The following is a 22,614-nucleotide window of genomic DNA, read 5'->3' on the forward strand; positions in this document are numbered from 1 at the left end:
GAGTCCCCCTCTTCTCTTGGTTGCTAAGCACCCTGCCGTTATTATCATTTAACCGGACGTACATGGAAAATATTGAATGATATTTCATGTTTATTGAGTGATTTTCAGGGTTTTCATTTCAAACTTTAAATGGTGTTTAAAAAATTAGATTGATCGATATCCTCGCCGCTAGGTGGAGTATTGGTCCTTTTTAGACTGCAACAAAACCCACGAAGAAGTGTTTCAGGAAGTCCGTGTTTTAGAGGAAGCGGGCGTAAGTTTCTTTTGTTTTGTTTGTCGTTGAGTTTTCTGTGGCGAGGGTGTCTTTATTTCTCCTCGTCGGGTGAGCTAACCCCTTATTAGCTTCTCCGTTATTACGTGTGCTTTGTCAAGAGTCAACGTTACTGGGCCGAGTGTGGTTTTGGTTTCGGGGCTAGCAGCTCAGCTAACGGGCCCGAAGGCCATTGTCAGCCCGTCGGACAGAGATTTCGCCTCCGCATATTAAAGAGGGTCGTTCACGGTCAACCGTCGTAGCAAAACGTTGGTTAGCGCGTCGACCGAGCCGCTGGAACTGTTGTCATTAACCTGCGCATCTGCGTTTAAAGGTGACTATTGTGTTTTGGCCCCAGTGTCGCGATAACGAGGAGCCAGAAGAGAATAAAAGGATCGCAGAACCATGTACGCCCCACCGGGTTCTACTGCCCCCGCGGTTCGGAGGCGAAGAGGGGGCACCTCTTTGCCCAAGCAGCCCGAGCGGAGCCTGGTGTCGGCCCTGCCCGGTGCTCTGTCCATCACCGCCCTCTGCACTGCCCTGGCCGAACCGGCCTGGCTCCGCGTCCATGGAGGGACCTGTCCAAGACAAGAGCTGGGGGTGTCGGACGTCCTGGGCTACATTGACCCCAAACTTCTGGAAGGTAAAAGCCCCGGGACAAAGCCCGGCACAAGCGATGGCAGAGATTAAAGTTCCCGCTGTTGTTCTCCTTCCAGATTACTGCTTAAACCCGCAGATCATCCTGCTGCTCAGGGTGATCACCGCCTTCTGCTTCCTGGGGATCCTCTGCAGTCTCACCGCCTTCCTCTTGGACGTCTTTGGTCCCAAGCATCCTGCCTTAAAGATCACCCGCAGATATGCGTTTGCCCATATTCTCACAGGTCTGCCGCGCTCTCGGTCCGCTGTTTCCGCTAATCCCGAATGCTGAAAGGGCGTTTCTCTCTCTTTCCCAGTGCTCCAATGTGCCACGGTCATCGGTTTCTGCTACTGGGCCTCGGAACTCGTCCTGTCCCTGCAGCAGCAGCACAAAAAGTACCACGGCTCTCTCATATACGTCACGTTTGCCATCAGCTTCTACCTCGTGGCGGGGGCCGGCGGAGCGTCCATCCTCGCCACCGCCGCCAACCTGCTGCGCCACTACCCCACCGAGGAGGAGGAGCAGGCCCTGGAGCTGCTCTCGGAGATGGAGGACAGCAGCGAGACCTTCCCTGCCGATTATGACATTGCCAATCAGTTCCAGCCGCCGCCTGCCTACACGCCTTAGCGTTGCCACGGCGACCTCCTGACCTGCTTCTCTGTCGCAGCACGGCTTGATGATCAAACGCTGCCCCCTTATGAAATGGAAATCTCCACAATGGCGCCCCCTGATGACCGCGGCGTGCACAAACTCTTTTCCTGGCGGCGCCCGGATGCATGGAAGCTTCGGTGGCGGCGGAGGACGCGGAGATCTCGCTTCTCCCACCGCCGAAGTTATTAGTGAGGCGCTTGTAAATGGCTTTTAGGATCTGGTTTTTACTCGCGAAGCAAAAACATTTCAGCGGCCGCTCCCGTTGAAGGGCGCGGACGGTCGGAGGTGGCGTTGCCGGCGGCGACGCGTCCGGTTGACGGAGTCGTTTGCTGTGTATGATTTTAGTTTCCCTCCATCCCAACGTCAGGCCCACTGGTTCTAGACATTTTGATGATGTGAAATAGACCTTATTTATTGTTTAGCTGTCCGTGTTGTGTCCCTCCAGCTTTTGCTCTGTAGCCATCAGACGCTGGTTTAGTCGTGCGTGGTCGTGTTTGTGCTGGAGACGGCATTTGTCCTCAACTCCCGAGGACAAACGCCGTCTCCTACGATGAGTAGTGAGACAAAACCGTCTTCATATGGAGCGACGCGGGCGAGCAGGAGCCCCGGGTGGCTTCTGTACATAGCTGGTTTGTACAAAAGACAACTTCTTCTGTGTAACGTGTACGTTTTTTTCCTCTGCATGAGTTCTTTGTGACAGTTTCTCACTTTCAGACGGAGCCTTTGGAGGAAAAGTTCAATTGCTGTGGTAACTTGTTGATTGTGTCTTTTCTCTTTCCTTCCTTGCGCTGTTTCTTTCCCTGTTGCTATAATTCATTTTCATAATGGCGGTATGTAAATATTAAGGATTTATACATATGTAAGTGGTCATAGTAAAATAAACGCTGTATTTTGTCTCCTATTTGTCACAAGTTGCTTTCACTAAATGGTCTCCAGGGAGGAGTTTTGGACGTTTGAGGGTATTTCTGCGTTTCCTGTCCGTGTCCTCATGATACTCTGGTCTCCCCGACACCTTCGTAAAGAATATTCTAATATCAACCATGAGCAGGATGAACGCCGCTCACTCAATCAGAACGTGGGAAAAGGATCGTCCATTCATTTAGTCTTAAACATTCTGAATAAAACAATTTATTCATGTCAAACATAAAAATGACATTAACAACCTGGTGTCCATTTATAAAAACATTCCATTTTGTACAAAACCACCAGGAACTCTGTTCACGCGTGTGATTTTCTTCCAGCTTATTGTGTAGTAACGGTACAAAGCACGACTAAAAACATGAAATCTCTGCTCAGTCGAGATAAAAAAACATTTCATTTCATCTTCTTTCTCAAACAAGTGGGCACAAAATTCATTGCAGCCAATTTAAATACAAAAACCAGATGAAATATTCACAGTGGTGCTTCAACATCAGTGATGTCAAGTGTAAACGTGTTGCATATTAGAACTCTAATAAATATACAGACATATTCAGGAGCTCAACGTCTGGAAAGAACAGTTTAATATCCGCTCGCTTTGATTCCAGTGCTTGTTTCGGATATTACGCAGAAATAAAATAAGGCAAAAGTTAATGTTGCTGCCAGTCATTTAGTCCCAGAGACAATCCTGAGCTGATTCACGTACCACCGATCATCTGATTAAATTAGACAGATCCAGCAGTAGAACTGTGGGCTTCATTCACATCCAAGCACATCAAAGCATTCGTGCGCTTTGAACAAACGCTGGGAAGCCATGTGAGGTAAACACAGCGGGAATGGAAGAGAACATGGAAAAACACCGGGCGAGCAGCCAGAACGTAACGAGGAAACGGGTTCAAATGCTTTGAGCAACACGCACGTCCAGGTTCCTGTGGACAGCGCTGTCATTGTCACGGCCGTCCCTTCATTAGAAAGGAAAACTTTGATGCGACGGCCCTAAAATAGCAAATCCGAGCTTCCTGCTAGCTTGATGCTTCGCCGCTGAAAAGCTAAAATGGCCTTTTGTGCCTGATTGTCAAGGTTGGAAATAAATCAAAATAGCTGCACAAGCATCGTCATCAATAATCGCTCCTCAGCAGAACGGAACAAATGCAGGAGAAGGAAAAGGATCCCCGAGGTCCCGCTGACATCACGCCGACATCACGCCGCCGCAGCCCGGCGAGGAACACTGATATTTGGCGTCGTTTGAGATCAACCTGAGGAGGATAAAAGGTGGGTCAGAACTAGGCCTGAACACACTGAGGATCACAGGAATGAGCGTGCACGGATCCAGCAGGCAAGAAAAGGAAGCAGACAGGCGACAGATGGAAAAAAGGAGGGCGGAGAGGGCGGGAAGGAGGACGGACCGCGTGGTGCTGCTACAGCAGCGCTGAGCCGGAGTCGGAGTCCGAGCCGGTGCCAGAGGCCGGGCAGCGTTCCTGGGCTCGCCGGTACTCCTGAAGCAGAGCGGCGAAGCGGGCCTCGGCTCTGCCGGACGGGCAGCGAGGCGCCGCGGAACCCGGCAGGGTGGAAACTGGCGTGCTGAGCGAGGGACGCGGGCCTGGGGAGGGCAGCCGGGAAAGGGACGGCATGGAACGGGGACACGGCGTGAGGGTCGAGGACACACACATGCGCACTCACGATGACACGTGCAGCATCCACAACACGCCACCGCACCGCTCACCTTTCTGCTGCTGGTCCTGGAGGCCGGCGGCCCGATCACGCCCCCCCCCACCGTGGAACTGATCAAACCTCGGGGCCTCCAGGACGTCCACGTCCACGCGGGCGTCCGAGGAGTCCCACTCATAACTCTCATCTACCGAGGTGTCACCTCTGATGGGATACACACAAGAGCCGGTCAACACCAAGCAGACACAAGAGAATTCCTAAAACTGGCAGCCAAAAGAATTCCTCCCGCTCTTCCTGTCCGGTAGCTGGCGCCAGACACGGATCCACCACTCACAAATAAAAACATTCACAACTTTGAGGGAGAATTTTCGAGGTGAAACAGTGAGGAACTCGCTAGCAGACCGAGCGGATCGATGTTGGAAAAGCCATTCGATCCTTGTTCGGGATCGCGGCGCCGCCTCTGGCCGGACCTTCACCTTTTCCGTCTCCTCCCGGGCGGCTCCGTCTCGGCTCCGAGCCGCTCGCCGTCCTCGGTGGTTTCCGGGGAGCTGAGCAGCGTCGGGGTGACGGACAGAGACTGCCGGAAGAAGCTGGCGCTGCCCCTCCCGCTGCTCTGGCTGGCGTAACTGGTCCGCCCCCCCTCCGTCTCCCCGTCCCTCCTCATCGCCCTCTCCGGCTGTGGGTAAATGTCCCCCTCCCTGGGCGGGACGGGGACATAGTAGCCTGAGGGGCAACCGACGCCCCTGGGAAGGTAAGACCTCGGGGGGCCTCTCCTCGGGTTGGTGGATCTCAGGAGCTCCGCTCTGGGTCCCGGCCAGTGTGGTTGTTGGGGGAGGGGGACGGAGGAGGGCATGGGGACGTATTTCTGCTGGGCAGACCTAAACATGTCCTGGTATGAGGGGGACCACCGGGGGGGCTCTGGGAACACGGCGGCTTGTCGTCGGGGGTCGGCTGGTTCCAGCAGCGGGGAGACCGAGGTCTGTCTGGGAGGGAACGGCGAAGACGTGAGGTAGGGCCTCTCTAGGCTCCCCATACTGGGGGGTCTGAGCGGGACGTAGTCCCTCCAGGAGGGGTCCGGCCTGGGGGAGGAGGACTGCGAGCGACTCAAACCGTAGCTCCTGAAATCGGGACTTGGAAATTCGTCCCAGTGGCATTTGTCGTAGATGTACATCCTGGGGCTCTCGAAGTGCTCCCACCTCTGGGAGCCCAAGCTGAAGGACTTCCTGAGGAAGGGGCGGGGGGGGCGCCATGGCCGAGAGCGCCCTGCAGGGTCCGGCGCTGAAGGATTTCTTCAGGAAGGGAACGGGAGCCTGGCAAATCCGCGAGGCGATGTTGTTGACCCTGCTGCCCGGAGAGGCCGGCGCGTGGCCACGCCCCAACAGAGACTCCCGACCCTCAAGGCCCCCCAGCGAGTGTTTGGTCACCACGTCGGCGACGCCCCTGGCGGCGCTCAGCAGCGTCTGGGCCGACCGCGATCCGAGTCGGAACTCGCCCCTGTCTGGGGGTTTTCTAGCTTGGATTTGAGTTTTCTCGCCGTAGAGCTGCTTGCTGGTTTTCCCCGGACCGGGGGGAGACGGTCCCGGCTCCTCTGGAAACCGGACCCTGGCTGGGACCGAGCGCTTGTGGGAGGCCGCGTGCGGAGCTGGAGCGGCCTGTCCGAACAAAGCCGGGTGTTTAGAATGAAGTTCCCGGTTTTCCTCCTGCCAGTTTTTAGGAACCACGTCCGGCTTCGTCCTGGGGGGTTTCCCGGAGCCTCCAGAGGCGGCCGAGCGCTCGGCGTCCTCCGGCGGCTCGTCCACGCTCATTTCAATGAAACCCGGAAGGCTCAGGTACTCGAGGACGGCGCTGGTCTGCTGCGGGGACATTTTCGGCGATGGCCCGGTAGGCTTGGCCCTGAAGGTGCCAGACATTGTGGGGACAGAATACTGGGACAGATCCGGGTCCAGCTCCTCTACGAGAGTCAAGCTGGAGATCGGGCTCGGGCTGGAAGCGAAGGGGAATTTCTCGCTCCTCCTCTCTCGCTCGAACTCTTTCGCCCTTGCTCCGACTTCGCGCTGGTCATAGGGCAGAGTGGAAGAACCCGCTGGACCAGGAGGGCGTGTTGGCGTTGGTTCTGTCCCAGCGCTCCTGTCAGGGGGACTGAAGGAAGCCGCCGAGCTTCCTGGTCTTTCACCCGCAGGACTTCTGGTAGCCGAGTCCCAACGCTGATGTCTGGAACTCGGCACCGTGCCTTCGCTCAAAAGCAGCTCAGCGTCCTTCCGAAGACCCGGCGAGGCCGTTTGTACATCCAGGAGAGGGGCGGAGCTTTCCGAGGTGGCGTCGGGGAGGGAGGTGTTCTGGGTGACCGCGGAACGTGAGGCTTCCCCACTAAACGAGACCTCTGTGGGGTCCACACGACCCTCTTGGCGGCTCTGCACAGGAACGGGGCTGGTGGCCCCTGTAATGGGACTCAGGTCCCACTGGATGCGGGCCCTCGGGGGGCGGTCCAAGGGACTGCTGGTGGTACCAAAGTAGCAGGCCCGGCGGTAGTCCGACACGCAGCTCGTGTGACCCGTGTGTTTCTGTCTCATGGTGACCTGTTGCGGCTTCCACACCGGTTCCCCTGGCGATCCGACATGTTCCCTTTCGGGGGATCCCGCCGGCTCCGTGCGTCCCCGCCTCGGTCCTCCCGCCTCCCGTCCCAACGTGTCTCTGCTCGCCCCCTCGGGGTCACTGCTGAGCTGTGAGATCTGGGTGCTGTTATGAGTCAGCTCGCTGTCCGCGGGCCGCCGCGGTGCGTTCCTGTCCAGGGGTTTCCTTCTCCTGGAGCGACCGGGGAGGAGGTCTTCGGCGGGACCTGGACCCAAGCCTCTCCTGGAAGGATCGCCGGGTTTCTTCTCGCTGATGTCGGAGTAGAAGCTGGCTCTCTCCAGCAGGGCCGCCGAGCCCAGCTCATCGTCAGAGTAGAAGCAGCCGTGTCGGGAGAAGTTGCTGGCCATGGCCCGCACCCTCCCGGGGGAGGAGGGGGGTCTGTGCAGCTCACTCACATCCAGAGTTAGAGGAGAACCTTTCCTCTCCTCGCTCTCGGGGCTGAAAACGCTCGACCTTGGGGACTCTCTGTACGACGTGCGGTGGCTCCCCGAGCCGCTCGCTCCACCAGTGACCGGCTCCACGCCCTCCTTCCTGGAGGAGCCGGAGCTCTCCTCAAGGAGCTGGACGAGGAACCGTCCGTCGGGGCCTCTGGAGATGGATTCCAGGGCGACTGGCGAGGCGGCCTGAGAGCCCAGGTGGGTCTCGAAGAGCGTGTAATGCGGCGGAGGCGAGGAGTTGGACAGGAGCTGCCTCCTCTGGTCGTGATATTCCCCGCGGCTGCCTTTATCGAAGGTCGACCGATACGACTGCGACGACGAGGAGGCTGGGAAGAAGGGGAGGGGCGGACACAGCTTCAGCTTCAGGACGCTGTCGGGGCTGCGAGGAGGCGAGTCGGCCCTGACAAAAACGAGGAGGAGACCATTAGACCAATACAGGAGTTGGACATGACACAAACGCAGAGTGGTTCCATTCCATTCAGTCATCTTTGCTTATCAGCAGGACCAGGCTCATGTGTGTGTGTGTGTGTGTGTGTGTGTCCTTACACTGGAGACGCGCCGGTCTGGAGGGTGGGTGGGAGATCTACAAAGAGGTGAAAGGAGATATAAAGTGTTAACCAGCGGCGCTGTTCCAAGAGCGTTCCCCACCACAGCAGCACCGGGTCTCACATTGTCTCCTCTTCCGGTGCCTCAGCTCTCGCCTGTGCTTCATGTAGCACGCCGTCACCAGCGAGAGGACGACGCCCACCGCCAGGAAGCACGACCCTGCTAACAGCCCGGCCAAGAGGGGCGGAGGAACGACCTCCAGGAAACTGGAACCCAGAGGGTACACCTCCATCCCTGGAAGCAGCATCATCAGTCGACTCGACACCCCCCGAAGACCGAGTTAATGCAGCGTGACCGCTGATACATGCTAGTCCATGCTAGTCCGTGCTAGTCCATGCTAGTACATGCTAGTACATGCTAGTCCATGCTAGTCCATGCTAGTCCACTTACCGAAGGTGGAGATGTTGACAGACTCGCTGGGCTGACTGAGTAATTTGTTGCTACGCGACATCAGCCGCAGCTCATAATAACAGTCCTGAGAGAAAGACAGACCACATTAACGCTCCATTTTGTCCAAAATGACGAGGAAAACGGATATAATAGAGGGGGGGCTCGTTACCCGGAGCAGTCCTGGCACCAGCAGCTGGCTCTTATTGGCGCTGATGTTGCTGCTGAGGGTGACCCACTGTCCCTGGTTCCTGCGGGCCTGCAGGACGTAATCCGTCGGCAAAAAGGCCGGAGCGGCCGGAGGTGACCACTGGAGCACGACCCCCCCCTCCGTCTGGTTGACTGACAGGGATGAGGGGGGCTCGGGGGCCGGGAGACGGGTGGCGGCGGCGGGAGCTTCTGTGGGCACAGCTGAGGAGAAGGCGGCGGGTTAGACAGGGAGCCGTGCGAGGAGGATCCAAGAGGCGCCGACGGGTCCGAACCTCGCGTCTGTGCAGAGACGATCTCGCTGAAGGCTCCAGAGCCGAGCTTGTTCTGAGGCAGGACGCTGAACTGGTAGCTGGTGCCGGCCAGCAGCCCCGTCACCAGCAGGTGGTTCTTGGACGTGGGCACGGGCAGCGACGCCCATTCGTGTTTCCCTCTGGAAGCTTGTTTGACCCTGGAACGATGCCAAACGTTAGCGAGGGACGGTGGGACGGAGGGACGGTGGGACGGAGGGACGGAGGGATGGAGGGACGGCGGGACGGTGGGATGGTGGGACGGTGGGATGGAGGGACGGTGGGATGGTGGGATGGTGGGACGGAGGGATGGTGGGACGGTGGGATGGTGGGACGGAGGGATGGTGGGACGGAGGGATGGAGGGACGGCGGGACGGTGGGATGGTGGGATGGAGGGACGGAGGGATGGTGGGACGGAGGGACGGTGGGATGGTGGGACGGAGGGATGGTGGGACGGTGGGGATGGTGGGACGGAGGGATGGTGGGATGGTGGGACGGTGGGACGGAGGGACGGTGGGACGGAGGGACGGTGGGATGGAGGGACGGCGGGACGGAGGGACGGTGGAACGGCGGGATGGAGGGACGGTGGGACGGCGGGATGGAGGGACGGTGGGATGGAGGGACGGCGGGATGGAGGGACGGTGGGACGGCGGGATGGAGGGACGGCGGGATGGAGGGACGGCGGGACGGTGGGATGGTGGGACGGTGGGATGGAGGGACGGTGGGACGGAGGGACGGTGGGACGGAGGGACGGTGGGACGGTGGGATGGAGGGACGGAGGGCCGGAGGGACGGTGGGATGGAGGGATGGAGGGACGGAGGGACGCGCCGGCGTCCTCAGACAGTTAAAATCTTCGTTTAAAGACAATGAGTGAAAGAGATGGTAAGGAGATAATGAAGGACTCATTGGGGCCAGCAGGCGTCCGTGGCCACGTGTTGTTTACTGGTTGTTTACTGGTTGTTTACTGGTTGTTTACGTGGGCAGGAGGAACACGCCGGCCCTGCGGCTGATGTTGCACCTCCGCGGTGGGGCGGCTCTCCTGCTGACTCACCACACGGTGAACTTCTGCGTGTACCCGCCGTCGAAGCCGGGCCGCCAGGACACGTTGGCCTGATTCATCTCGGCGGTGACCAACACGGATGACGCAGCGTGAGGACTGGTGCCTGGAGGACACAGGACACGTGAGGCGTCACACGGTCGGGGACACGGTCGGGGACACGGTCGGGCACCGGCGGCGCACTCACCCAGCACCGTGACCACGGTCCCCGCGCCCACGGTGGCCACGCGGTTGGTGGCCAAGCACTCCCAGCCCCCGTGGTGGTCTTTGCCGACCGGCTGGAGGAGGAGGGAGCCGTTGGGCAGCACGGAGTAGCCGGAGTGAGGAGAGGAGCCGATCTAGGAGGCAAGGGAGCATTAACACGACCTGCTCCCCCCACGAGCCTGGAGCTGCTCTCATACCTTGCTCCATGTGATGGTGGGAGGGGGGTCTCCGCTGCCTTCACACGGGATCATCAGGTCTCTGCCCACCTCCTGGAGATACTCGGGCCGGGGGAGCACCCTGAAGGACGGAGGGTCCTGGAAGGAAGGCGGGAGGAAGGTGAGGAAGCTGGTTCTGCTGACCCAGAGCTGGCTCTAAAGGCCTGATGGTTACCTGCAGGATGACCTGGGTGGGGTCGGACCGCCCCATGGTACCGTAGCTGTTGTACGCCGTGCACGTGTACATGCCCACGGCGTTATCGTTGGCCGTGGTGATGAACACGGAGCCCTCGGAGTTGATGATCCAGCCTGGGAACTGAAGGGAAAGGTGAGGTCATCCACACGGCTACCTCCTCACGTCGCCACCATCTCTTACGTTATCTGGATCCAGGTCGTTCCCATCTTTGGTCCAGTTCACGTAGAGAGCAGGGGGGTCGGCCTGGACAGGACAGACGATCACCCCCCCCATCCCCGCCGGCAAATACGTCTCCCGGGGCATCCGGCCCACGCGAGCCGGGTCTGAGGGAAACGGAGAGGAAGCGGCGGTGAAACGGACGCGGTGACGCACCGAGACGTGCGTCCGAGGAGACGGCCGCTCACGCTTGACGGTCAGGGACGCAGAGGCCGAAGGGGGGGTCAAAACGCCATTCGTTGGGACGCAAGTGTAGTTGCCAGCATCCTCTGGGATGAGGTTTGGGATGAGGAGGGTCCCGTCCACTAAAACCTTCACTCGGGACTTTAGGGACCTAAAACCAGGAGCGTTTGAAGACCTGATGGATTCGATTTGACAGGAATGTTCTGGCACATTAACAGAAGAAGAGCACGTGGACAACCGCTAGTTCCTAACATTAATATTCTAAATGTTCCTCCAGGGTGGGACAGGTAGGACAGTCTGTTGGAAGACACATGAGGGACACATGGATGGACTCACTCTATATGGTAAACATTCTGTCCCTGCTTCATCCACTCGTAGGTGAGGTTGGAGGGGTAAGCGTCCGCCTGGCACTGCAGAGATGCATCCTGGGACATGTTCAGAGAGGTGTCCTCTGGGGAGATGATGATGAGCGGAGGACCTGTGGACAGCAGGGACACAGAACCCATCCGTGTGTGTGTGCGTGTGGTACGGGTCATGGCCTATAGGGGGCAGCACTGGCACAGGCAGGGAGTGGGAAATTGCTCAGCAAATGCTTCACGTGAGGCCCTCTGGGACTGACCTTTGACCTGCAGCTGCGTGGAGTGGGTCAGGTTCCCCTCCGAGTTGGACACGTGACATTTGTACACTCCGGAAATATTTCTTGTGACGGAGGCCAAAGACAAGGTACCATTGATCACCTGAGGGGGGGTGTTAGGGTGAGGTGGGGGGGGGGTGCAGAGGAGACAAGAGAGAAAGAGCTCAGTCACGACCCGTTTGGAAGGAACATCAGAAATGAGGTGACGGAACAAACACAACTGACTTTTATCTTCTGGTGCTTCACAATCTGGCCGTCGTCTTTGTGCCAGACCACCGTTGGCCGGGGGTTGCCCTGGGCCCCGCAGCTGAGGGTCAGCGAGTCCCCCAGCAGCACCTCCACAAAGCTCGGCGGCTTCTTTATGAAGGCAGGTGGAGCTACAACGAGACGAGAGCTTAGACAAGGCTTCCAACGTCGGCACGGCGACCAGGACCCCGTGGAAGGGTCGTGAGGAAACAAGGTTCCCGTTCACACAACAACGATGGTGATTAGGTTGCTGTAAACATCACACAAACATCACAGTCGGGACTCAAGACTGAGACAAACGCTCAGCAACGAGGTTTAACTCCCGGCCTGGAACACGAACATTCCTTCAGCCAGGCCCCGCAGGAACGGCTGGAGAGGCGGCGGGCCGGCGATGACGGGGCAGGCGAGGCTCTGGTGAGTCAGAGGAACCCTGCGGAGCTGCACCTGTGATGGAGAGGAAGGTCCACGTGCCGTTCTGGAAGTCGTCCTTCTCTGTGGCCAGCACCAGGATACGACACTCGAACCAGCCCTCGTCCTCCTGGGTCAGCTGGTCCAGCAGCAGAGAGGCCCCCCGCGTCAAGGATACACGACCTGGGGGGGGGGGGAGAGGAGGGGGAGGGGGAGAGAGGGGGGGGAGGGAGGAGGAGGAGGGGGAGGGGAGGAGAAGGAGGAGGAGAAGGAGGAGGGGGAGGGGGGGGAGGAGGAGGAAGAGGAGGGGGAGGGGGGGGAGGAGGAAGAGGAGGGGGAGGGGGGGAGAGGGGGGGAGGGAGGAGGAGGAGGGGGAGGAGAAGGAAGAGGGAGGAGGAGGGGGGAGGAGGAGGAAGAGGAGGGGGAGGAGGAAGAGGAGGAGAAGGAGGGGGGGAGGAGAAGGAAGAGGGGGGAGGAGGAGGGGAGGAGGAGGGGGAGGGGAGGAGAAGGAAGAGGAGGGGGGAGGAGGAGAAGGAAGAGGAGGGGGGAGGGAGGAGGAGAAGGAGGAGGAGGGGGAGGAGGAGGAGAAGGAAGAGGAGGGGGGAGGAGGAGGAGAAGGAGGAGGAGGGGAAGGAGGAGGAGGGGGCAGGAGGAGAAGGAAGAGGGGGGGAGGAGGAGGGGGAAGAGGAGAGGGAGGAGGAGGAGGAGGAGGGGGGAGGAGGAGGAGGGGAAAGAGGCGGAGGAGGAGGAGGGGGGAGGTGGGGAGAAGGGAGGAGGAGGGGGGAGGAGAAGGAAGAGGGGGGAGGGAGGAAGAGGAAGAGGAGGAGAAGGAGGGGGAGGGGAGGAGAAGGAAGAGGAGGGGGAGGAGGAGAAGGAAGAGGAGGGGGGAGGAGGAGGAGAAGGAGGAGGAGGGGGGAGGAGGAGAAGGAAGAGGAGGGGGGAGGAGGAGGAGAAGGAGGAGGAGGGGGAGGAGGAGGAGGGGGCAGGAGGAGAGGAAGAGGGGGGAGGAGGAGGGGGAAGAGGAGAGGGAGGGAGGAGGAGGAGGAGGAGGGGGGAGGAGGAGGAGAAGGAGAGGAGGGGGGAGGAGGAGGAGAAGGAAGAGGAGGGGAAGGAGGCGGAGGAGGAGGAGGGGGGAGGAGGAGAAGGAAGAGGGGGGAGGAGGAGGGGAGGAGGAAGAGGAGGAGAAGGAGGAGGGGGGAGGGGAGGAAAAGGAAGAGGAGGGGGAGGAGGAGGAGGAAGAGGAGAGGGGAGGAGGAGGAGAAGGAGGAGGAGGAGGGGGGGGGAGGAGGAGGAGAAGGAAGAGGAGGGGGGGGAGGAGAAGGAAGAGGAGGGGGGAGGAGGAGGAGAAGGAGGAGGAGGAGGGGGGGAGGTGGGGGAGGAGGAGGAGAAGGAAGAGGAGGGGGGGGAGGAGGAGGAAGAGGAGGGGGGAGGAGGAGGAGAAGGAGGAGGAGGAGGGGGGGAGGTGGGGGAGGAGGAGGAGAAGGAAGAGGAGGGGGGGGGGGAGGAGGAGGAAGAGCAGATATACACAGATCATCCACAGTTGGCAGACGAGCTGGCAAATGCAGCACTGCAGAGGTAAAAATGTCCAGGTCCACAGGGGCCACCGGGACTACAGGGGCCACAGGGGCCACCGGGACTACAGGGGCCACCAGGGCCACAGGGGCCACCGGGACTACAGGGGCCTACAGGGGCCACCGGGACTACAGGGGCCACAGGGGCCACCGGGACTACAGGGGCCACCAGGGCCACAGGGGCCACAGGGACTACAGGGGCCACAGGAACTACAACGAAGAGTAAAAACAACTGAATATTAAATACAGTAAAAGGTGCAGCTGAATTTTGTGGCATTTGAACAGATGCAGCATCAATGAGTCAAGAGGTGAACAGACACGTGTTGTGGACTCACACACCCACACACACACACACACACGCACACCTCCCCCCCTTGGTGGTTGCCTGGTGACGACAGCCAGCAGGACTGTAGTCACCCCCCCCCCCTTTTATTCCATCTCTCAATGAGCTCTTTACACTCCTTCAGTCTAGAGACTCTAAACAACAGAAGGATGCGTACAGGGAGGAAACACACACACACACACACACACACACACACACACACACACACACACACACACACACACACACACACACCTCTGTCCAGGCCGTGACCGCAGCAGTGTGAAGGTAAACAGGAAGTGTATTGTGGTGTAAAACACAGCAAACTTTATTAGAAATTTGATTTTTATTTTGTCGCCACTTCCTGATTCTGCTGTAACCTGGCAACAACCCCGACGCGCTCCACGTTATTTAGGTATACGTGTGTGTCCCGAGGACAAGACCAAACACGGCCGAGACGACGCTGGCTAACAATTAACCTGCATTCCTGACGGAGGCCGTTGTTGTGTTTATAGTCGGGCGGCTGGAGCGGCCTCCTAAAACAGCAACCTTCCTCCAGGCGTCATAAAACGACGGCTGCTTCTATCAGACGGCATCTCTGAGACGAGCGGGCCCCGAGAACAGGTGTGCAGCTTTCTTCAGGGCTTCCTTTTATCTGCAAATGGACGGCTCCTCCCAGAATTCCAGAATTCCCGGTTAGCTACGGAGCAAAGTCCCTGCTGCAGGTGACCCACTTGTCCCGTGGCCGAATGACCTTTAGCAGCAGAATTCAGGTGTTTTACTGCCATAAAAAGGCTTTTCTGGGCCCAGGTGCTGCTGGGGGGACCCAGGACCCCCCCACACCCGCCCCCGGGACTACAGGTTCCGACCGGACTGTCTCTGGTTCTACTAGCATCTCTTATTTGTGAAGAAAATGAATGTTGTTCTTCTCACACCTATTGTCATGCTAATCTCAGCGGGCCCTCGGAACACGTGTGCATGTGTGCATACATGTTGATTTTCAAATCCCGGGCTCCGCCCTGCCCCCGGGCTCCGCCCTGCCCCCGGGCTCTTTATGGGAGAATTCCGGCTTAACCCTTTCCTGCCGCCTCGCTCTTGTCCGTGGCTACAAAGGGACTCCTCATTCTCTCAAGTTACCATAGTGACGAGGGTGAGAAAAACCCCGACTGTAGCTTCAGATTTGAATCATGAGACCCTGGAAGGGGGGGTGGGGGGTGGGAGAGAGGGGCGGGTCGGCGGGCCACCGTCGGATATCGGAGGGAGTCGAGGAGAAACGGGCAGAAAGGAAGCAGGAGGGGAAGAACAAAGCACAGGAGTGGAAGAACAAAGCACAGGAGTGGAAGAACAAAGCACAGGAGGGGAAGAACAAAGCACAGGAGGAGAAGAACAAAGCACAGGAGTGGAAGAACAAAGCACAGGAGGGGAAGAACAAAGCACAGGAGGGGAAGAACAGAGCACAGGAGGAGAAGAACAAAACACAGGAGGTGAAGAACAAAGCACAGGAGGGGAAGAACAAAGCACAGGAGGGGAAGAACAAAGCACAGGAGGGGAAGAACAAAGCACAGGAGGGGAAGAACAAAGCACAGGAGGGGAAGAACAAGCACAATTTGGCTCGGAGAACAAAGGACGGAGGCTGCGTCGCACCTTTTAAACGTGGCGTCAAAGCCGGTGACAAACTCACGCCGGGAACACACGCCTAGGTTTGGGAGCAAGCGAGCGAGCGCGGGGTTACGGGGAGGTTAGGAGGGTTGAGCGCATCGATAATCCACCCGCGACCAATGAGAGGCCGACCTTCCTGACCTCTGGGCCTCGCCACTCCCCAGCAGACCCATTCATCATTTCCTCCGCTCCTCTATTAGCGCCACGTCCATAAGTCATCCCGGGGAGGGAGACCGGTGGTCCCCGCTCCCCGGGGGGGGGGGCGGCGCCCGCCAGGAAGAGACGCTACGTGTGAAGCTCCAATAGCTGCAGCCGGGACCAGGAAGACAGATTATTGTGTTTGCAGAAGCATCAGCGCAGCTTTTCTTTGTCCATCCGCATGTGTGCAAGACAGTGGTGCATTGTGGGATGTGTTTTGATTTGAATACAATCATAAGTCTGGGTCTGGCCCCCTGTTTCTGACAGCTCAGCCCCCCCCCCCCCTAAATTTCTCTCTTTAATCCTTCTGTCCCTCTAATAAGTTTAACCCTCTTATGAATAGCTCTTTGTCGTGAGATAGATTACAGTTAACTCTGACCCTCTCACTCGCTCCGGCTGCTTTAATCCCAGCAAAGCGCACACACACACACACGCGCGCACACAACTCACGTGCACAATTTCACGAGAGCCTCCTGACCCCAGCGTGCACTGGGATGGCCACTGCTAGGCTACGAGCTAATGGACACGTCCAGGAGATCCTTCACTTGATTTCTCTCACCACAGATCCCAAAAACGGAAAGTGGCGGGACCGGCAGCGGACCGGCAGCGGACCGGCAGCGGACCGGGCCGTCTCTGGGGTGTCGGAACTCGTCTGATGTGAGCAGCACCTGTGCACCGGCCCGGCGGAACACAGGTGTGACTCCTGTCGACGAGTCCGGACAAAGAGGATCAAACGGTCGCCTGCTTGCTGAAGGTGGAATCCCCCAACATTTTTAATTTGAGGGTAGAATACATTAGAGCTACAGCGCTGACACGCTTCACGTGCTGCCATCTGCCTCCGGGGGGGGGGGTTAGGAGGATCTCAGGCAGGCGGGGGCAAAGCCACATCAGACAGGCACCCAGATATGGGATGGCTCCTCTCAGAGGTTCACCCCGTCAGCGCTGCTCCGGAACAATGACCAAGCCTGTGCAGCCTGGTCGCCTGCTGCCCCCCCACCCCCCCCCCACGATCGCCTGCTGCCCCCCCAACCCCCCATATTACAGTAAATCTGCATCCTGAATGATCAAACTGCTGCAGCCAGCGGCCTAAATCGGAGGCCCTGGTCCGTGCCGGGACTCCCGGGTTCACGGGAGCGTTCCTCGGGATCTAGCTGACCCCGTTGTGACAGCGTGTCCTTCCTGGCATCCCGGCGGTCCCGTTAGCTTTGGCAGCGCGCGGGAACGCCGTGATTCCCTCTTTGTGTCCCGTCTGCTGGTGGACAATGGCAGGTTTATGGGCCTCTGGCAGCAAAAGTGCCGCCATTCTTCCCGATCCATCCACCCTCCTTCAAGCACAACAATCTCTCTTCCTGGGTCACCCCTCAGCATACTAATAAAACGCCGCCCCGGCCCCCACCGGACCCACACTCCTGGTCCCCCAGCACGGCGTTCCGCGTAGCCCCATTCCACTGGCACGGCTCCCCATCCCCCATAAAACCGCATCTATTAAAACATCCGTTCTTGCCTTCCAGGGGTCCCCCCGGGACCCCCCCCCCCACAGGTCTTACCTCTGTAGTTTGGATGAACCCGCGGCGCGTACACGCCAAATTTGATGAGGATGGGGATGTTAAAGCCCAGGCGCACCCATTCCACCACGTGCAGAGGGAAGAGCTTCGGGGTGCTCACTTCTTTGGTCGGTGCGAGGTCACAGCTCAGCTCGACAGAGCCCCCCTGTCGGGCCTGGACCAGCGTCGCCTCGCACTGGGACGCACCTGCAACGACAGCAGCAGGTCAGGAGCGCGTGACGGAACAGCCCGCGTCCCCTCCCGGTCCAAGAGAGGCCAGGGGAGACCATCGGGATCATATAGCAACACGGCACACAAACACACAGCAATCCTATTAGTGACACCTGGAGCAGGTTCCAACTCTTTAGCTCCTCTCCGTCAGTGCCGTGTGTGTGTGTGTGTGTGTGTGCGTGTGTGTGTGTGTGTGTGCGCTCTCATGGCTGCCCAGTGTTTGCTCTGCTAACTCATCTAGCCTGGTGATTACTTTAATCTCTGAAAGGAGGGCGGCGGCAGCACTCTGATGCGGGGCAGCAGCCCTCTGCCCTCACACCAGCCGACCTCCTGCTACCCCCTGGGGTACACACATGGTCTGCAGAGCAGCAAAATCAATCCCCCCCCCCCACCCCCCCGCACGCACGCACAGCAGAGTGGGCCTATGGCGGGGGGTAGCATAAATCCCAGCTTGGACTAAATCCACACCCAGAGATATTATTTAAGTTGGATTTGGGCCTTATTCTGCTTGGTCGGGCACGTCTCATCCCTCCTCTCTCCTTCCTCTCGTGGGCGGCGCTGGGAGGGGCACCACGACGCACAGAATAAACCAACCCCCCCCCCTCAAATGAGCTAAACCAAGTCACAAAGACACAGAGAAGCCGACGTGTGAGAGTTCCGCTTGCTCGTTAATGAGCCGCACCTTTAGGCACCTGAAGTTGTGTTAAGACGAGCTAAAAGTTTACTCGTGCAAAATGCCCCGTTTCATACTCACTGAAGTAAAGGAGCAGGACGGCGGCGGCGGCGGTGGCGGCGGCGGCCTGGGGCCAGCGTCTCTCGAGTCCCATGTTGGCCGTTACTGTCTCACATCTCCCAGCCTGCAGGAGAAGAACACCAAGACTGATGGTTCCAGGAGAGGAACGGCGTCACAACACACAGGAGAACCCCACAACAGAACACATACACACACGCACACACACATACACACACACACTAATACTGCTTTAGAATAAAACAACTGCCTGGTGAATGAGTAACTTTATTCTTTAAACACCCTCAACAGTGAAACTGAATCAGCGTGTGATGAAAACAGGACGCACATCTGTTCACATCAGGCAGAGAGAGAGAGTGTGTGTGTGTGTGTGTGCGTGTGTGTGTGTGTGTGTGTTTTGGTTAGTAAAACTCTGGCGGCAGATTTTGGATCGACTGCGGTCAGATTGGGGGTGTTTGGAGTGATGGGAGTTGGTCTGTTTAGCAAGATCCGCTTTGATCCGCTTTGATCTGCTTTGAAGTGCTTTGATCTGCTTTGAAGTGCTCCAAGCTGCAGTCCGTCCGTCTTCACGCTGTATTTAAATCACGCTGGTGCTCCCGTAGATGGTGGGTCAGTAGTAGAGGTCTGTAGCCCAGCAGGGGCTTTGATATCACGGACCTTTTGAAGATCAAGGGTCAAAGCCGTTGGGTTCTTTGATCACCAGGCTGCCTTCATCCCGTCCCAGGTGTCTCCTGACTTGTTCGGGGGGGGGGGGGGGGGGGGGTGGCTCTACGTGTGTGTGGAGATTAACCTGGTGTCTGATCGTCCAGCTCATCCAGGTTTTGTGTCCTGCTAAATAGGCCAATAGCAAATGACAGGTGCCACAAGCAATACGAGGTGTTCTCCTCTGAGCCGCTGGCGTGCTGAAGCAGCAGGAGCAGCAGGAGCAGCAGGAGCAGCAGGAGCAGCAGGCAGAAGAACCTGCAGGGACCCGTAAAGCCGCGTTCCTTTTATCCCGTCACATCCATGAACTCATCTAGGGCTGAAAACGAAGTCCCAGACGTTCTTCAGACGCCTGCGTCGCTGCGGGCTGTGACCAAACCACCTTTAAGAGAAGATGACCAAGTTCTGATGTTCCTCAGCAGATGGACTCAAACGTTTTCTTGCTCCGGAGCTCAGAACTCCTCACCGCTGCCCCACATAGTTGCAGCAGTCACGTGGGTCCACGTGCAGCCCGACTAATCTGTGGGAGCAGCACAGGCCAGTCCACCAGTGAGGTCTTCTTCACGCTGCCCATTCCTGGTCTGGGTCAGGCTCCGGCGCTCTTTGGGGCCTCCTGGAAGTTCTCCTTCTAACCCACCTTCACCTTATGGACCAGCCTGACTTGGACAAAGTCAGACTGGACCTGGCCTCCGCTGAGCCTTCATGCTAATTTGTATAAACCTTCCACACTTGAGAAGAAGACATCTGAAGAAGCACACAGCTGTTAAACGGAGCAACAACCACTGAAAACCCTCATTAAAGTCAACACACACAATCTACTGGCTCCAACAATCAAGCCCAGTCAAAGAGTTCTAGTTCACAACAATGCAGCTCCTGGACCTCCAAGTGCTCCTGGACCTCCAAGTGCTCCTGGACCTCCAAGTGCTCCTGGACCTCCTCAATTTGGATCAGAGGTCCAAGTTTAAGTTGCTGCCCATCAAAGATAATGGCAGACCTCACCCCCCTTGTAGTCTCCCTAGCAGCAGTTTATTATAAGCAGAAGAGGACGGAGACCGCGTGGACATCAGCTGCAGGCCCAGATGTCTTCTGTCCTTTAGAATGCAGGAGACCATGTGAGGACCAGGACAGAGTCCCAGTAAAGGGACAAACACCGGGTTCCCAAGTGACCCAGATGGGGCTCAATCTTCAGCTTTTTAATGGATGAACTTTGAACCTGAGACTGTCTCAGGAGGACGATGGTGGCCAGCAGGGGGTGATGCTAAAGAGCTAAACGTGTGCTTAGGGCTAACTAGCTTGATATCAAGCCTTCCTGTGGTGCCTCCACATCAGGATATCGGTGCCTCCCTGAGCCCGTAGAGGTCAACCCCTTCAGGCTGGAGGACAACCAGAGAGCGTCCAAACAGAGGCAGGACAGAGACGTCCAGGTGTACAGGGTTCAGCTGGAGAGTGTGAACTGTTGGATGACACCAAGAGCTTTAGAAGAGTGGCGACTTACGGCTGAACACCAGATTAATCCTCCCCTTTTGCTCCGCAATGCTAGTTTAGTTCCAGGCACCAAACAGGCGCCAATCTGACACCCCGACTGGGAGCGAGTCCAGATACACAGCAGCAGCAGCAGCAGCAGTAGCATCAGTAGCAGCTGCTCTGCTACTGCTGCTGCTGCTGCTGCTACTACTGCTACTACTGCTGCTACTGCTGCTGCTGCTACTACTGCTGCTGCTGCTACTGCTGCTGCTGCTGCTACTACTGCTGCTGCTGCTACTGCTGCTGCTGCTGCTACTGCTGCTGCTACTGATGCTACTACTGCTGCTGCTACTGATGCTACTACTGCTGCTGCTGCTGCTGCTACTGCTGCTCTGATGCTGCTGCTGCTGCTACTACTGCTGCTGCTGCTACTACTGCTGCTGCTGCTCTGCTGCTGCTGCTGCTACTACTGCTGCTGCTGCTGCTGCTGCTGCTGCTGCTCTGTTGCTGTTGCTGCTGCTGCGCCTCCATGTGCCTCCTCTCAATCCCACTCGCATAAGGAGGCGTGAGCGTAATAACGAAACGTGCACTCCACAGCCTGTTGCACAAGAAGCGTCTGAAGCTTCACAGGAACCAGCAGACGAGCCGAAGCAGCCCGTGCACGTGTGCATGTCGGCGCCACAGAGCCTGGACCCACACGGGGGATGACAGCGACAGATACGGAACCTGATAAGAAGCAGGATAACTCCCTGGGTAATCCCGGTTAATCTCCACAGAGGGTGTCACCTGAGGCACCTTCACAGCTAAACCTGCAGCTCCAAACATCACATGTAGCAACTAGCAACATTAGCCGTTCCCACAGAGACTCATCTCAAGTTCTGACCCACTGACGCCGAGAGCGGGTCAGGCCTCATCGATCCAGGCTCGTTATCCGGCCTCTGTATCGAGCACAGCGAGAGGAAATGAAGCGGGCACGTGGTGGGAGGTGCACGGCGGATCCATCCGTGCCGTTTATGGATTGATGGAGCCCCACGGCGCTAAAGGCTAAAACACCAGTGGCTAATGAGCTAAGTACTGACGACTCCCACACAAGTGAAAGAAGAGAAACTTTTCAAGCTCCACTCTGACTTTATTTTAGCCCCAATAGTGGATGGAGACCAGCTCTACTCCTCTTTGATACCAGAACCTCTTTCTGAGCCCGGGCCAGAACCCTTTCCCCATTATGGGCCAGACCACCCTGGCTCCTCTGTTTGGGCCCAAACCTTCCTGGAGTCTCTACACCCCTCAGGTGTTCTCACGGTCTGGTCCCCATCGCTGATCCACACCTGCTTTCTGACAACAAACGCGACAGCCCCCTAAATCGTGCGCGGGGTCAAAGGTCACCTGTGGGAAGAAACTCGGGAATGGCTTCTGGTTAGGGTGGAGACACGAGAGCAACCGACCGGCAGGCAGCTTCTTCTCTGCTGCCCAACGTGATGCAGCTGGAGCACCATCATCCCTCCCTCCATCCATCCATCCATCCATCATCCCTCCCTCCATCCATCCCTCCATCAGCTCTTTCTTACCTTCAGGCACTTTTTTCCAGTTTGCAGCTGCAAAGTCCAGATGTTTCGGTCATTGGCGAGTTCTTCTTTCCAAAAACGAACCCAAAGAACCTCCCCAGTCGCCGGTTTAAGGGCAGATTAGACAAATGTCCGCTTTAAGAAGCGCAGCAAAGTGGAGCGAGCAGGTGCTCATGGTGCGTGCGTGTGTCGCTCCTCGTGCTGAAGCCCAGAGGAAAGTCAGCTCAGCGACTCAGTCCTGCTCCCTCATGACCGAAGCCAACCTACTTTAGTCTTCGGACCTCCTGCGGCTCCCCGCAGTTGAACATCAGCCCGTTTATGACCAAACTTTCCTCGTCTTGGTTTGATCTTCGCACTCGTTGATGATCCGAACTAGCGCCGAGCACCTCGATCTAAACAAGAGACGTTAAAAAACCCTCCGAAAATCTCCTCAGGTCGCCGGAAAGGACGTTTTTCCTCCAATATCCCCAAGTTTGAATAAATGTGGGCAACGTGCAGGTCTGCTGGGAGCTCCTGTGTTGACCGTTGCTTCCCTCCCATTATCGCCGTTCACTCCGCCTCCGACGGCG

The 22,614-nt window shown here is 57.9% G+C and overlaps 2 protein-coding genes across 5 annotated transcripts; one reads left to right on the forward strand and one right to left on the reverse strand.

Moving 5' to 3' along the window:
• Positions 1-142: 142 nt before the first annotated feature.
• On the forward strand, positions 143-2,439 carry tmem127 (transmembrane protein 127). Of its 4 annotated transcripts, none has more exons than XM_003977396.3 (4): positions 143-253; positions 609-893; positions 967-1,131; positions 1,204-2,439. In XM_003977396.3, the coding sequence occupies exons 2-4, from the start codon at positions 656-658 to the stop codon at positions 1,512-1,514; spliced, it is 714 nt and encodes a 237-aa protein (XP_003977445.1). In that variant the 5' UTR covers positions 143-253; positions 609-655; the 3' UTR covers positions 1,515-2,439. The 4 variants fall into 4 exon arrangements, with proteins under 4 accessions (XP_003977445.1, XP_011616855.1, XP_011616857.1 ...); XM_011618553.2 differs by having other exon boundaries at positions 202-322; XM_011618555.2 differs by lacking the exon at positions 143-253 and adding an exon at positions 260-523.
• A 2,414-nt stretch (positions 2,440-4,853) lies between these two features.
• igsf9b (immunoglobulin superfamily, member 9b) lies at positions 4,854-22,613 on the reverse strand. Its single transcript, XM_029829140.1, has 19 exons — positions 22,049-22,613; positions 18,321-18,423; positions 17,339-17,542; positions 12,078-12,224; positions 11,613-11,764; positions 11,373-11,490; positions 11,090-11,231; positions 10,759-10,904; positions 10,535-10,677; positions 10,334-10,474; positions 10,141-10,257; positions 9,927-10,077; positions 9,734-9,845; positions 8,668-8,843; positions 8,358-8,596; positions 8,189-8,273; positions 7,862-8,032; positions 7,739-7,775; positions 4,854-7,592 (listed from the first exon to the last, which is right to left on the reverse strand). The coding sequence occupies exons 2-19, from the start codon at positions 18,391-18,393 to the stop codon at positions 5,003-5,005; spliced, it is 4,944 nt and encodes a 1,647-aa protein (XP_029685000.1). The 5' UTR covers positions 18,394-18,423; positions 22,049-22,613; the 3' UTR covers positions 4,854-5,002.
• Between the last annotated feature and the right edge of the window lies 1 nt (position 22,614).

The sequence above is a fragment of the Takifugu rubripes genome, chromosome 21, assembly GCF_901000725.2.
Source record: "Takifugu rubripes chromosome 21, fTakRub1.2, whole genome shotgun sequence".
In the NCBI taxonomy this organism is placed as follows: Eukaryota; Metazoa; Chordata; class Actinopteri; order Tetraodontiformes; family Tetraodontidae; genus Takifugu; species Takifugu rubripes.